The sequence below is a fragment of the Nothobranchius furzeri genome, chromosome 5 (assembly GCF_043380555.1).
Source record: "Nothobranchius furzeri strain GRZ-AD chromosome 5, NfurGRZ-RIMD1, whole genome shotgun sequence".
In the NCBI taxonomy this organism is placed as follows: Eukaryota; Metazoa; Chordata; class Actinopteri; order Cyprinodontiformes; family Nothobranchiidae; genus Nothobranchius; species Nothobranchius furzeri.
Genome location: NC_091745.1, coordinates 60,723,128 through 60,736,230, shown reverse-complemented (window position 1 = coordinate 60,736,230; position 13,103 = coordinate 60,723,128). Strand labels below are relative to the sequence as shown.

The window sequence follows — 13,103 nt, the reverse complement described above, 5'->3', positions numbered from 1 at the left end:
TTTTCTGCTGTAGCAGATGAGCACATTTATTTACTATTTACAACATATATGTATTTATTTGTATTTATTTGTATTTAAGTCAATAAAACTTGTTGTGAAAATTTAAATGTGATACTTTGCGCTTAATGAAATGTCTGAAAATCACAGAAAACTAAAGATGCACAGATGCTGGTTTTGAGTGTCGATTTTTGCAATGCTCCGATCCACTGATACAGATTCTGACTGAGTTATCCCGAAGAGCTCTGATTAAAACACATTTTCTCTGTTCCTAATAAACATTTTTATCTAAGTAAAGTAGAAAACACCATGTAAATTAGCGCTTTGCTACTTGGTGATTTTATTACCAAAAACGTGTTTTATTGCTCTCTGCTCCACGTTGGCCAATTGCAGTGGTGATTTTTTTTTTTTTGGTGAATCTCTAGAAAAACTGCATTTTTTCATTGCTGATACTAAATAGAACACTGCAGCTGAGTTGGCTTTATCTCACTCCCACCTCCTGCCCCCACCTCCAAAACACACACACACACACACACACACACACACACACACACACACACACACACACACACACACACACACACACACACACACACACACACAGTCTGAATTTTTCCCCAGCCTGCAAATACTTCCCTTGAAAAATCACACTAGTTGAGGGGAATTTCCTACATTTTTTTGCTTCCCACTATGTGCTGTGTCAGGTGGAGGCCCGCAGCAGTCTCAGCCCAAACTGGGATTTCCCCTGCAACACTCCCTCACACACTCTCACACACTCACACACTCTCACACACTCACACACACTCACACACACACACACACACGCACACGCACACACACACACGCAGACACAGATCTTCGTCCTCCACCACTGTTACCACACAACCCGTATTCAGTCAGCTAGAAACAGACATATTGTGTGAGCTGTGGGATTCTCGGCCAGCAGCGGGTTTTTATCACTCTGTCATCGCCTAAAAACAAACTTTAAACAAATAACACACACGTAGGAGCTATTTGTCTCCTTTTGTCTCGTCCACCAGTGGACGTTCCCCAACTGTCTGTGTGACTGGAGTCCCATGGGCCGTTTGGGTTAACCGGTTCTACGTCTGACATCTGACCTCTGCGAGGAGAACAAACAGGAAATCAAAGCGGAGAACAAACAGGAAATCAGCTTTGTTACTCGAAAGGCAAAACAAGTCAGAAAACAACAAGTATGTGCTGCCACCTAGTGGAGAAAAGCCCAAATAACCAGGTCATCAAGTGGAAAAACAAAGATTTTATTCATGTTACCCATATATTACAATACACATACTCTGAAATATATTAACATATAATATCTGTAGATATAGTGAATACAAATACCTCCCGATCCATGTGTATCATCGTTGTGATGAATGCGCAGGACAATAGAACGTCTCTTTGTGTATTTTACACTTTCTGGTCAGTTACTAAATATGACCTATTTCACCCAAGCCCTGAGCTCCTCAGCAGGAAGTGGATTGCTTGTTTGTCTGTGCGAGTTAAAGTGTACGCTCTGATTAGCGTCTACAGCTCTGATACATACAGAGTCACAGCTGCTAGCATTAGCGTTAGCTCATGAATGAACTAGAACATGCAGCTGAATAAATACGGGTTTACTCCGAGTTCTTCTCCGGTACATTTACAACAAGTTTAAAGCCTTAAAACACCTGAAAATGTTTGATCATGAAAAGTCAGGAAAATGATATTTAAGAATCTTAATTGACTCCACTCAGATTCTTATGGATTCAGTGACTTCTTTTTTTCATTCACATTTGTGTGTTTTGGTTTAGTTTTGGTTAAATATTGATGAAGTTTTATCTATCTGAAGTTGATTTTTATCTCATTTTCAGGCCAGAGGGTCAAAGACAGACTTGCTTTTCACCGTGGTAACAGCGATTAAAGATTGGGATTAGATCTTTAATCTGGATCTTAATTAGATCCATGTGGAAAAATCAGACTGAAACAACGTTCTTGTCAGATAACCGTTAAAAACTGAAGGTTCTTAGAGGCAGTTCGAGCACTTTAATGTGAGACTTTCCAGCTCCTCACTTGGACGATTAACTCAAACTGATCATTTCACTTCCTTGTCTCATCAAACTGAAAGTTGATGAACTAAAACTGTTCCAGTAGACCAATCCTGGTTCTCAGGGCTGATACTGATCACTGAGTTTTAAAACAAGACTATTTTTTATCGTCTGCTAGGGGATGGTGCGTTCACTGACCTCAAACAAACCATACAACGCTGGTCATGCAGGAAAATTGGTTGATACCGATTTCTCTAGTGTGCATTTTTAACACCTTGAAAAGTAAATCCAAGTACTTTTAAGGACTTCAAGCTCCTGTAAGAACCCAAGACGCTGATCAAATTACCTACAATGCAGCGTTTTTCTGGGATGTTTTTCATTAAACTAAAACATGTTTTAGTGATTGTTTTTTTTTTTTTTTTTTTTAGGTTACGTGACTCGTCATAAAAACATAAAACCCCAAATTAAATGGTAGATTTTGTTTTTTCATGCTGATTTTCTGAGGAGGTGGTTCTGGCCCGACCCAAATATTCCTATTTGGTTTTAACAGGGAAAGTTGGTTTTCCTGTCAGCATTTTTTTTTTCCATTAAACAAGTTTTCCGTATGGTGGAACAGCCTTCGATATTTTACATATTTATTAACTGTTTGATCAGTCAATTCTAAAAAGAAAAATTAGCTGAAATTAGAGGTTCTGTGTGGAGAACGTACAACCAGAACCCCAGTAGAACCAGCTGGGCCAAATTCCTATTTTTGTCTCAGTTTGTAAACAAAATCATAACCTGCGTTTGACGGCTCGTTTTTACTCTTCAACACATAAAATAATAATAATAAACACAAATCTGATCACTTAAACAATGAGAACTATCAGAACCATTCTCTTTGTTCCTCTTCTGACGGTGATCCAGGATGGGTTTACGGAAACTTGGTTCTGGATTTCTAACCACATGCTGAGTCTGACTGGTCGTAATGCTATGGCTGTTGAATAACAATCCTCGACATCAGAGCTGGACGGCTCTTTGAGGAAGATTCTGTACATTTGTCCTCCTGAAGGTTAAAACATCAACAACTTTATGACAAAAACGGATCAAAGATTACGGAACAATCGAATCACGACTGGAACGTTCTCCGAAGACAGGACGTGGAGACACCAACAGCAACTGGTCCTTCACAGATCTTTGTGTCCACAAAGGAACCAGAGGACGAACGAGAAGGGACTGGTTACAGCTGAAAGTCCACCTGTGTTTGGTTGGGTCAAATCGTGAGGGGTGGGGCTACCTATGACTCTCCTCCAGGTGGAATACACTGCCTCCATTGTGCTTGCAGGTGTATTTGGAGACCTCATCCAGACAGGTGGAGGTCACAGTGTCTCGTGTTAGGTGTCTCCCCATGTGTGCACCCCCCACCCCAGCACCTACTTGTAGAGCAGCGGGATCTGACTGTTGTGACAGTGGTTACGACTCATCTTGCTGTCTGCCGGGTAGAGGCTGGACGAGTTGGAGAAGGACGGTGGGAGAGAGTGATTGTCCAGGGTGGGGTTCGGGTATCCGGGTGGGGGGAGCAGTGACTTGGGGTCCGGTTGGGAGGAGGGTGGTGGGGCATTGTGGTTCTGATTCTGACCGGCGGTGGGCTGGCGGCGGTTCCGGAGAGCCTGACGCTCGGCCAGCTGATTGCGGAGCGCCGAAACCCGTTCTTCTTTCTGCACAAAAATAAGAAAAGGAAGTTAGCTTGGTGCTAATTGGCATCACAACTAAATGTTAATGGATCCCACCTTGATGTCATGCGCTACCCACAATGCAACACCAGCTTGTCCACCTTAGTGTTAGAGGTTAAAACTAAATACAGCATCAGTCAGAGAAAGGAGCTAAAATGTTGTTAGGAGGAACGTGGGACAGAGGTCTTCCTCCCAGTAGCTCCTCCTGGTGGATCCCAAGGAGTTCACAGATCCACACAGGATTTACAATCCCTCTAGAGTGCCTGCGGCTTCTCTATGCCTGGAAAACCTCCAGAGAGGTTCCTGTGAGGATCCTGATAGGAACCTCCTTTTGATGAAGAGGAGCATTAGCTCTACTCTGAGCTCCTCAGATTGAATCCAGGATCTGGCTTTTCCAGTCCTGACCAAGAACTCATAGATGGATCAGTAAATCCAGAACTTTGTGTTTCAACTTGGCTCTTCTTCACCAGGACAAACTAGCTCTACTCCATTCTACCATCAATGAATTTACAGGTCAACTTCACTCATATTTTAATACATTTGCTGTGGTCTCTAGTAAAAAAGAATGCCTTGAAAGTCATTCTCTGGGGGAAAAACTCTTGGGCGCCTGTTTGAATATGGAGAATTCCGCTGGAGGAGAATGTGGCTTCAGACGACAGGATTTGGAGTCTTACTTTCTGATATTTGGATATCTCGCCCCTGATTGGATAACAGCAACGCAACTCTCCCACCGACTCAGTTTGCTCTGCAACGTTGATGTTTTATCTCCAAAAAGAACACAAGCCTGGAAGAGTTCTGCTGTGTGGTGGAGTTGCTAATGCTAACAGTTAGCTTCCACTAGTTAAGATGTTCTCTGCTGTTTCCTGGATGCTAAACCAATAACAGTCTTCCCCGTCACGAGTCAAGATGGGTGAGACCATGAATATTAGGTGACAGTGTGATGTAGATCTATCAGGATTTCAAATCCTAGAGTTTCACCATCTATTTTCAATCAGAAGCTAATGCAGGAGATTGGTGTAGGAGGCTATTTTCATATTCAGCCTGCATGAAAAACACTGAAATTAGATCAGCTGATCAACCATTAGCAACAAAAGCTAATTACAGGTTTCAGTGTATTTTAATCATCAACATATATATGGGACAAATTGTTTCCATAGGCTCCAAAAATACGTTTTTAAGCCAAAATGGAAGGTGGCCACCACCACCATTTTGACCGTGTCACAGGTTCTGTCAAGCCCACACAATTCCAAAAAAGGGAAGAGAGGTGGAGCTGAGGGTGGGGCTGTAAGGCTGGGATCAAATGACGATACCCATCGAACTAGCGGTGAAGCTACAAGCTATCCCAAAGCTAACGCGGAGGTGGGAGGTAAGCTAACAGAGCTACCTCGCTACAACCGTAGTTAACTGTGCACAACACCAGAGCTTCTGAGTCACAGATACGCTGGGCTGACCGTTAGGTAAAACCGGGTGGAACACAGAGGTCTCCCAAGAGCTCCACAAGCCGGCAGCTATGCAGCAGACAGGCATCGCTGCGATCAGAGATGCACAGAGCTGCTGGGAGGGGACCATACCGATAGTCGGAATCCAGCTCCACCAACATGTTATACACTCAACAAAAATATAAACGCAACACCTTTGTTTCTGCTCCGATTTTTCATGAGATGGACTTAAAGATCTAAAATTCATTCCAGGTACACAATATTACCATTTCTCTCAAAAAATGTTCACGAATCAGTCTAAATGTGTTATAGTGAGCACCTGTGCTTTGCTGAGATAATCCATCCCACCTCACAGGTGTGCCACATCAAGATTCTGATCTGACATCATGAGTAATGCAAAGGTGTACCTTATACTGCCCACAATAAAAGGCCACCCTGGAATGTGCAGTTTTTTGCTTTATTGGGGGTCTGGGGACTCAGAACCGGTCAGTATCTGGTGTGACCGCCATTTTCCTCATGCAGTGCAACACATCTTCTTTGCATAGAATTTATCAGATTGTCAATTGTGGCCTGTGGAATGTTGGTCCACTCCTATTCGATGTCTGTTCGAAGTTGTTGGATATTAGTGGGAACTGGTACACGCTGTCGTTCCCATTTCATGTCTCGTAGGCAGTCTAGAAGAGGCTGGATTGATTGCTGGGGTTTCACCGACATGTAAATCTGGCAGTCATCCGCATATAAATGATATTGAACAGAGTGTTTTTTTAGGATTAAGCTGAGTGGAAGGAGGTAAAGGCAAAACAACAAAGGGCCCAGAATAGACCCCTGTGGGACCCCACACGAGAGAGGAGCAGAGCGAGATGAGATGTTGTTTAGCACCACCCGTTGGGACCTGTTAGACAAATAGGACCTAAACCAAGTTAGGGCTGGACCACGTATTGCAGCAACCTCCTCTAAACGTAATAAAAGGATGTGGTGGTCGACAGTGTCAAAGGCGGTGGACAGATCGAGAAGTAATAACACAGCATAGGCGCCAGAATCAGTAGCCATAAAAATGTCATTAAAAACACAGAGGAGAGTGGACTCAGTGCTGTGCAGGGGTCGAAAACCCGACTGAAAGATATCCATTATGTTATGATTGGCTAGATGAGTCAATAGCTGATCATAGACCACCTTCTCCAGAATTTTTGCCAGAAATGGAAGCTTGGAAATAGGGCGATAATTGGAAAGAACTGAGGCGTCAAAGCCAGGTTTCATGGATGTACGGCACAACAATGGGCCTCAGGATCTCATCACGGTATCTCTGTACATTCAAAATGCCATCAATAAAATGCACCTGTGTTCTTCGTCCATAACAGATGCTTGCCCATACCATAACCCCACCTCCACCATGGGCCACTCGATCCACAACATTGACATCAGCAAAGCGCTCACCCACACGACGCCACACACGCTGTCTGCCATCTGCCCTGAACGATGTAAACCGAGATTCATCCATGAAGATAACACCTCTCCAACGTGCCAGATGCCATCAAATGTGAGCATTTGCCCACTCAAGTCTGTTACGGCGACGAGCTGGAGTCAGGTCAAGACCCCGATGAGGACAACGAGCATGCAGTTGAGCTTCCCTGAGACGGTTTCTGACCGTTTGTTTAGAAATTGTTTGGTTATGCACACCAATTGTTTCAGCAGCTGAGTGGCTGGTCTAAGACGATCTTGGAGGTGAACCTGCTGGATGTGGAGGTCCTGGGCAGGTGTGGTCACACGTCGTCTGCGGTTGTGAGGCAACCGCACTACTCATGATGTCGGATCAGCGTTATGTTAAATGCACTGGGTTTTACCCTATTACATTTAAATTTCATGGTTAAACAGTACATGTTAAAATCTAAGCTCAGCTTGGCAGTGACATAAAATACATAAATATAATTTTACTTACTGAAAAAAATGAAGTGGAGACTCCTTGGACGCTCTATTAGTGCAATTAATACCACAGCAAGTCATTTTGTCCAACAATTGCACAAATAATATCCAAAAAAGAATGCACAAACGGCACAACTAATTGTCCAAGGTGAGAGACGGAAAATCGCGGAAGAGTTTTAAGGCGAGGCCGAGGTTCAGGCTGAGGCCTTGCCCAGAGCTAGCTCTGTGGTCACATGGGTCTGATGCTCATTAATTATTCAGAATTTTAGGCATTTAATACACTTAGAAGGCTGACAAAAAAATTCACCCCCCTCAGAGTTGTCATGAGTGTAAACTAGATCTATTAAACTTAAAACATGTTTTGGAACCAGGCTGTAAACATGTTCCATCTTAGGTGTGTTCTTGCTGTGTCGTATCTCTAATTCCATGCTGTAGTTCTTTTTTAACACGTTTATTTCTGCTGTGAAATTGGTATTTTTAACATGGGAGTCAATGAGGATTTGCTCGCTTCTGACACCAGCCCCCAGCGGATGAGGGTGGAACTACAATTTTTTTTTCACTTCCGTGTTGGCTTCAATTTCAGACCCGAATTATGGGGGCTTGATTTTAATGCCAAAGTCACATGTTCGCTAACAGAGGTAACCAGATTACGGAGATAGAAATTTAACAAATGCATTTCTGGTTTTGCAGCTATCCTGTCTTTTCATGAACAGCCATGTTGGATTCTGGGAATGGGTCCAATCAGGTATCGGAGTCAGAATTTAAACTTTTTCTGACTTTTTAAAAGTCAAAGGCATACAATAATAATAATTAAACCCCTAAAGGCCTTTCCGGGGCAACATGATGTTTGTTGTTGCTGTTTCACCTCCTGGATGATCTTCTGAAGCTCCCTGTTCTCCCTTTCCAGCTGCCTGGACTTCTCCTCGTCGTTATTGTTGGTGGATGATCCTGTCTTCAACGTGTCCTGCTGCTCCGACTGCCACTCGCCGCGGGTGATGAGGCGCCGCATCTGCACCGCCACAGGAACAGGAAGTCAATAAACAATCCAAATCTGTGCTGAGCTGCATGAATAATGCATCAACACATAATCAGAGATTTTTTTAATATCTGCAACCCTTTGGAGCAAAATCATCCGCGTTTCCCTGTGGGCCTAAAAATATTCCTGTCGCTGAAGAGACTTTAAAGTCAGATCTTTTTTTTTTTTTTTTTACACTCATTGTGGAGACATCTTTGGTGCTGCGGCGTCGTTTCTGCACAACACCCCCAGAAATAGCCTGATAATCAAACTGAGACAACGCTGCTGTGATTTTAAGTTTGAACTCCTGCTTGCAGAATGTGCAGCACTCATCTCCACTTCTGTTTATCTAGACGCGTGAAATTTCTCACTTTGTGTTGCTCCCAGAGATGTTTTCTAAAGTTTGTTCAGCAGCTGCAGATCTGGAGGCTTCATCTGGAGTTGTAACAGATTATTACTAACAAGCAAGTACTTCCTGAACCTGCAGAGTTTGGTTTATCTACGTGCACCGGCTGAATTTCTTTAGACATTTTCAACCTTTTCTCTTCTCTGAACTCAGAGCGATAGAATGAGCTGCAAATTTTCAGGGTATCAGTCAGAGGGCAGAGCACCTTGGGTACAAAAAGCACCACGAGAGTGATGTATGCAGAGAAGACGATCGCTAGGGAGGCGAAGGCAAAGGAGGCGTCCTGCTGTGAAGACAGGATCATAGTCACCGGAGCCGTGATCAGGCACAACACCTGCAGGAGCACAAAGAAACACAACAAAGGGAGAGGGTGAGAAAATCACATCCAAGACAGCATCAGGCATCTGTGCATCCTTCCGGAGAAAACAGCATTAAAAAGTCATGAATTATGTGGCAGCAGCTTCCTGACAATCACCCCCCACCCACCCCAGACGTCATGAGCATCGTCATAAAACTGAAACGTGTGGATGATAACGTGACTCTCTCCCGCAACAGTGATGAAACACGTGACGCTCTGGAAGATAACGACCATCGATTTGTTTTATTTCTGCATCAGACTCTCATTTATTAACAACAAGCCAGCAAATGGAAACACCTGAAATTATCGGCATCAGTCAGAGAAGAAAAGCGGCTCCTTAGCAACAGAAGCCACTTGTTTCCCAGATGTGCCAGCGGGGGCAGGACTAGAGTGGGCGTGGAGGACATAATGGTTCCTTTTGAAGTGTTAGGAGCCTCCACCTGAGATGTTTCACCTGGGTTTAGCAGCCGTAGGGTTAACCATCTCACAGAAAGTCCCCTGTTAACCCAGACATCTAATCAGCCAATCGGATGGTAGCATTTATTCATCTAGATCAGTGGTCTGCAACCCTCAGCCCACCTCGTAAATCTTGTTTAGAGCTGCAGCTGTTAAAGAAACTTTTGAAAACAGACTATATATAATTTTTGATGAATATCTACAGAAGAGCCTAGAAGTTTAGACCAATCGTAGAAGTAGAAAAAGGTTTGCCTCTGCATGCCGCAGAAGCCCCGCTCCATCGTAGCCTCAGCACGTCTACCACTGGCTCAGCTAAAGCCAGAGTTACACTTCCCTGTCCGCGTCGGTACAGAGACACGCAACTCCATTATGCATCAACCCAAGGGCTTTGCACAAGGACCATTAAGAAAAACAGAAGAATAACATCAAACTTCTGCAAAGATCATATGGAAATTTCATCTATGAGATGAAATGAGTCACCAGTCTGCGACATCTAACGCGTTTGAAATCAGTATTGAAACGACAGCATTTGGAGTCTGTGATTCATGCCTTCATCACATTCCGGTTAGACTACGCTAACTCCCTACTTGTCAGTGTGCCTCCCTCAGCCTTAAATAAACTGCAGTTGATCCAAAATGCAGAAACGAGGATTTTGACCAACACAAACCGGTGGAGTCATGTGACACCAATTCTAACACATCTGCACTGGTTCCCTGTCCTGTTTAGGGTTCGGTTTAAGATCCTGCCTTTTGTTTTTAAAGCACTAAACGGCATGACACTAACATACCTGAATGACTTGTTACAGCTGTACATACCAATGCACTCACGGAGGTCAGCTGACCACATGTCGCTTTGCACACTCTCAACGTGCTTTTGTACACACAACAAAAAACACACTTTCATGATCTGGATTTTACATCATGACTTGTTTCTTGTTAAATTTTATTTTTTTATTCATTTTTAGGTTTTATTCATTTTTTAGAATAGCCATTTTGGCGGTTTTACTTGTTTTATTCTTAGCTGTGTTTATGATATGATGTCTATTTTAGTACATCTTCCTGTAAGGAGCTTTAGTCGGCTTTCATGTTGTATTGAAATGCGCATGACAAATAAAGTGGTATGGTATGGTAAAAATTCTAATTAATTCAGCTGCTGCTAAGCCTGAAATTTTGTTGAATTTAAAAACACGAGTTAGTTTGTTGAGCCATTGTAGATGGTCTAAAGACCCCCTTATGGCTCCATAGCCGCAAGTTGCAGACCCCTGATGAAGTCCAATCTAAGCATCAGAAAGAACAGATGATCTTGTCTGACCCACTGGGATTTGAACCCACAACCATCTCCAGGGTTTATAGAGACTGTATGCATGGACTGCATGGGCAGACTGGTTCTAGTTGAAGAAAGCACATATTGTATTTTAAATCTGAACAAGTTTCTGCATCTCATTTTACTGCAAAAGTCATTAAAGCAGCATCAGTGTCTCAATGTTTTAGTGGAGGCAATCATCTGCACAAATAACACTAAAGCACTGCAGCAGAACCCAGAGAGCTTCAACTATAACTCTCCCTCTTGATAATAAAACCTTTAGAGTTTCTGCAACTGGCCAAGTTAAATGTTCTCCCCCAGAATCGGTCCTCGGATAGTAATCACAAACACCCTGGCATTGACGGCTCCCCTGCCCCTACCCTCCAAACAGATATACTACAGCCATTTTGTTCTATGGAGCAATAAAAATACACTTATTGCTGCTTTATTGTGAGGCGGCGTGCTGCAGCCCGCAGGAGTTTTAGGTGTGATGGAGTTTGGACTCACTGCCACATTGTAAATGGCCATCCCCACAGCTCGATGGTCATTGATCTTCTCGGTGGAAACGGACTTGGTCTCATAAGCCAGAAAAATGCCCAGTAGCAGCAGCAGACCTTTGTAGCCATAAACCACCCCTACGGAAGGAGAAAACAGGACACAAACAGGGAGTTCAGTATGTTTCTGGGAAGGACAATAAGACAAAAGAATCACACTTTGTCCCTTTTGTTAGTTTTGTTAAATGTCCCGGTGAAGCACAGGTCTGTATGGAAATAAGTTGGATGCTCTCAAAATTAAAATCATTAAAAATCTGTGTTACTGTGACAGGAACTTTTTTCTCTTGTCCTCCAATTCTGAGATGTTCATGAGGTGACCTCGGGTGTCGGGGCTCCAAACACCTAACACAGCACATTTTATTCTGAAGGGCAAACGTGTGAAGGAAAGTGGCTTCCATAAGAAAGAGGGAAACTTTAGTGCCATGTTATCCACTTAAATTGAGACATCGTATAATTTGTGAGGATTTAAGGGCATAACAAACATTTCATTCTTAATTTTCATATGAAGAATTAGAGAGGATCATGTAGCTATAAAAATGCTGAACGAGGTTTTGTTTTGCTTCATAGTTAAAGGTCCAGATCATGCCATTTTAAACTTTTGAGAGCAAAGGTAGGCACAGTATTTGATCAAATATTACCAGTGGCACTATTGAGATGTAATTTATCCTAATTACGAGTTTTTCCATAACCAGAAATGAAACGGTTTATTTCAGTGAAGCTCTGCCAATGCCCATTTTGACAAAACAAACCTACAATAGCGTCTTAGGCCAGCCTGCTGCTGCATTGGCCTTGGTAGTCCAGTGGTTTAAGTGCTAAGTCTGGTACTCTAACAACTGGACTACCAAGTCTGTAACTATAGTTGCCTAAGATACATATCCTGTACTGGCCAGGGGAGGCAGGTTTCAGATCAGAGACTAGCTTCCAGAAGAAGCGCAGGGCTTTCTGACACAATTTCTTTCTTCTTCCTGCTCTTGGAGAGTACAGACACTTTTTTCCTCCTCTCCTCCCTATCTTATCCCAAGGCTCTTTGTCTACTTCTGGGTGTACGGCGCTTCTGCATTTTTTCTGGAAAACTGGAAACTGAAATTACTAAAATGTACCTGGTCAGTTGGTCTCTCAATGCGATTGACAAAATTTTTTCAACAATGAGAACTGGAGAAGGGGCTCCCAGGTGACATAACCCCCCCCCCCCCCCCGAAGAAAAGTGGAATGCTGCCGTTGCCATGGCAACTCTGTCTCCCTATCCCAGCCTGGGCGAGACTGCGAGCTGTGAAGGCTGCTGAATCATTCCAGGAGTCACTGTGACCTCTAAACTCAACCCAACCCAGCTTCTTATCGTGGCTGCATTCACTGACGTATGGAGAGTCCCAAACCCTACCACCCCACCTAGTGGACACTTATGTTGTGTAATGTCTGAAGTCTGTTGCATTTCTGTCTGAGGTGTTCTTTGCATAGCAAAGCTGCCCTCCCTGTGGAGGGTAACTCTGAAGTGCCTTTTTTTTCTCCACCTGAACCAATCCTCATATAAACCCTCTGATCTCTATTAAGGTGGCACAACTCGCTTTGCGAATGACCACTGTCACCAATTCTTGTCATGTGTCTATGTATGTATGTCTGAACTCAGAATTGTGTGTACTGAAGCTCTAATTTCCCTCTGGGTTTAATAAAGTATCTTTGAATTGAATTGAATTGAATTCATTTCCATTGACGCTTCACAGGATTTTCAATGTGAAGCTCAAAATTTGCATCTGAAACAGGAAAATGCATGAATGCAGCCAAACCCGTTTTTTAACGAGGAAATAACAATATCACATGTTTAAAAAGCTCCCCAAAATTTTTTTCATTATCTTTAAAAAAAATCTTTGAATTCATGATTCACCCTGCAGCAGGAATCAGGTA

The 13,103-nt window shown here is 43.2% G+C and overlaps 1 protein-coding gene across 1 annotated transcript in view; it reads right to left on the bottom strand.

Annotated features, from left to right (window-relative positions):
* Positions 1-3,297: 3,297 nt before the first annotated feature.
* The window catches only part of gabbr1a (gamma-aminobutyric acid (GABA) B receptor, 1a), a 285,354-nt gene continuing 275,548 nt past the window's right edge, over positions 3,298-13,103 (bottom strand). Inside the window, exons 21-24 of the mRNA XM_070550979.1 lie at positions 11,158-11,285; positions 8,740-8,868; positions 7,979-8,122; positions 3,298-3,739 (exon numbers count right to left, since the gene is read on the bottom strand). Of these exons, the coding sequence (XP_070407080.1) occupies positions 3,455-3,739; positions 7,979-8,122; positions 8,740-8,868; positions 11,158-11,285 (686 nt within the window). The 3' untranslated portion in view covers positions 3,298-3,454. The remainder of the gene's footprint in view (positions 3,740-7,978; positions 8,123-8,739; positions 8,869-11,157; positions 11,286-13,103) is intronic.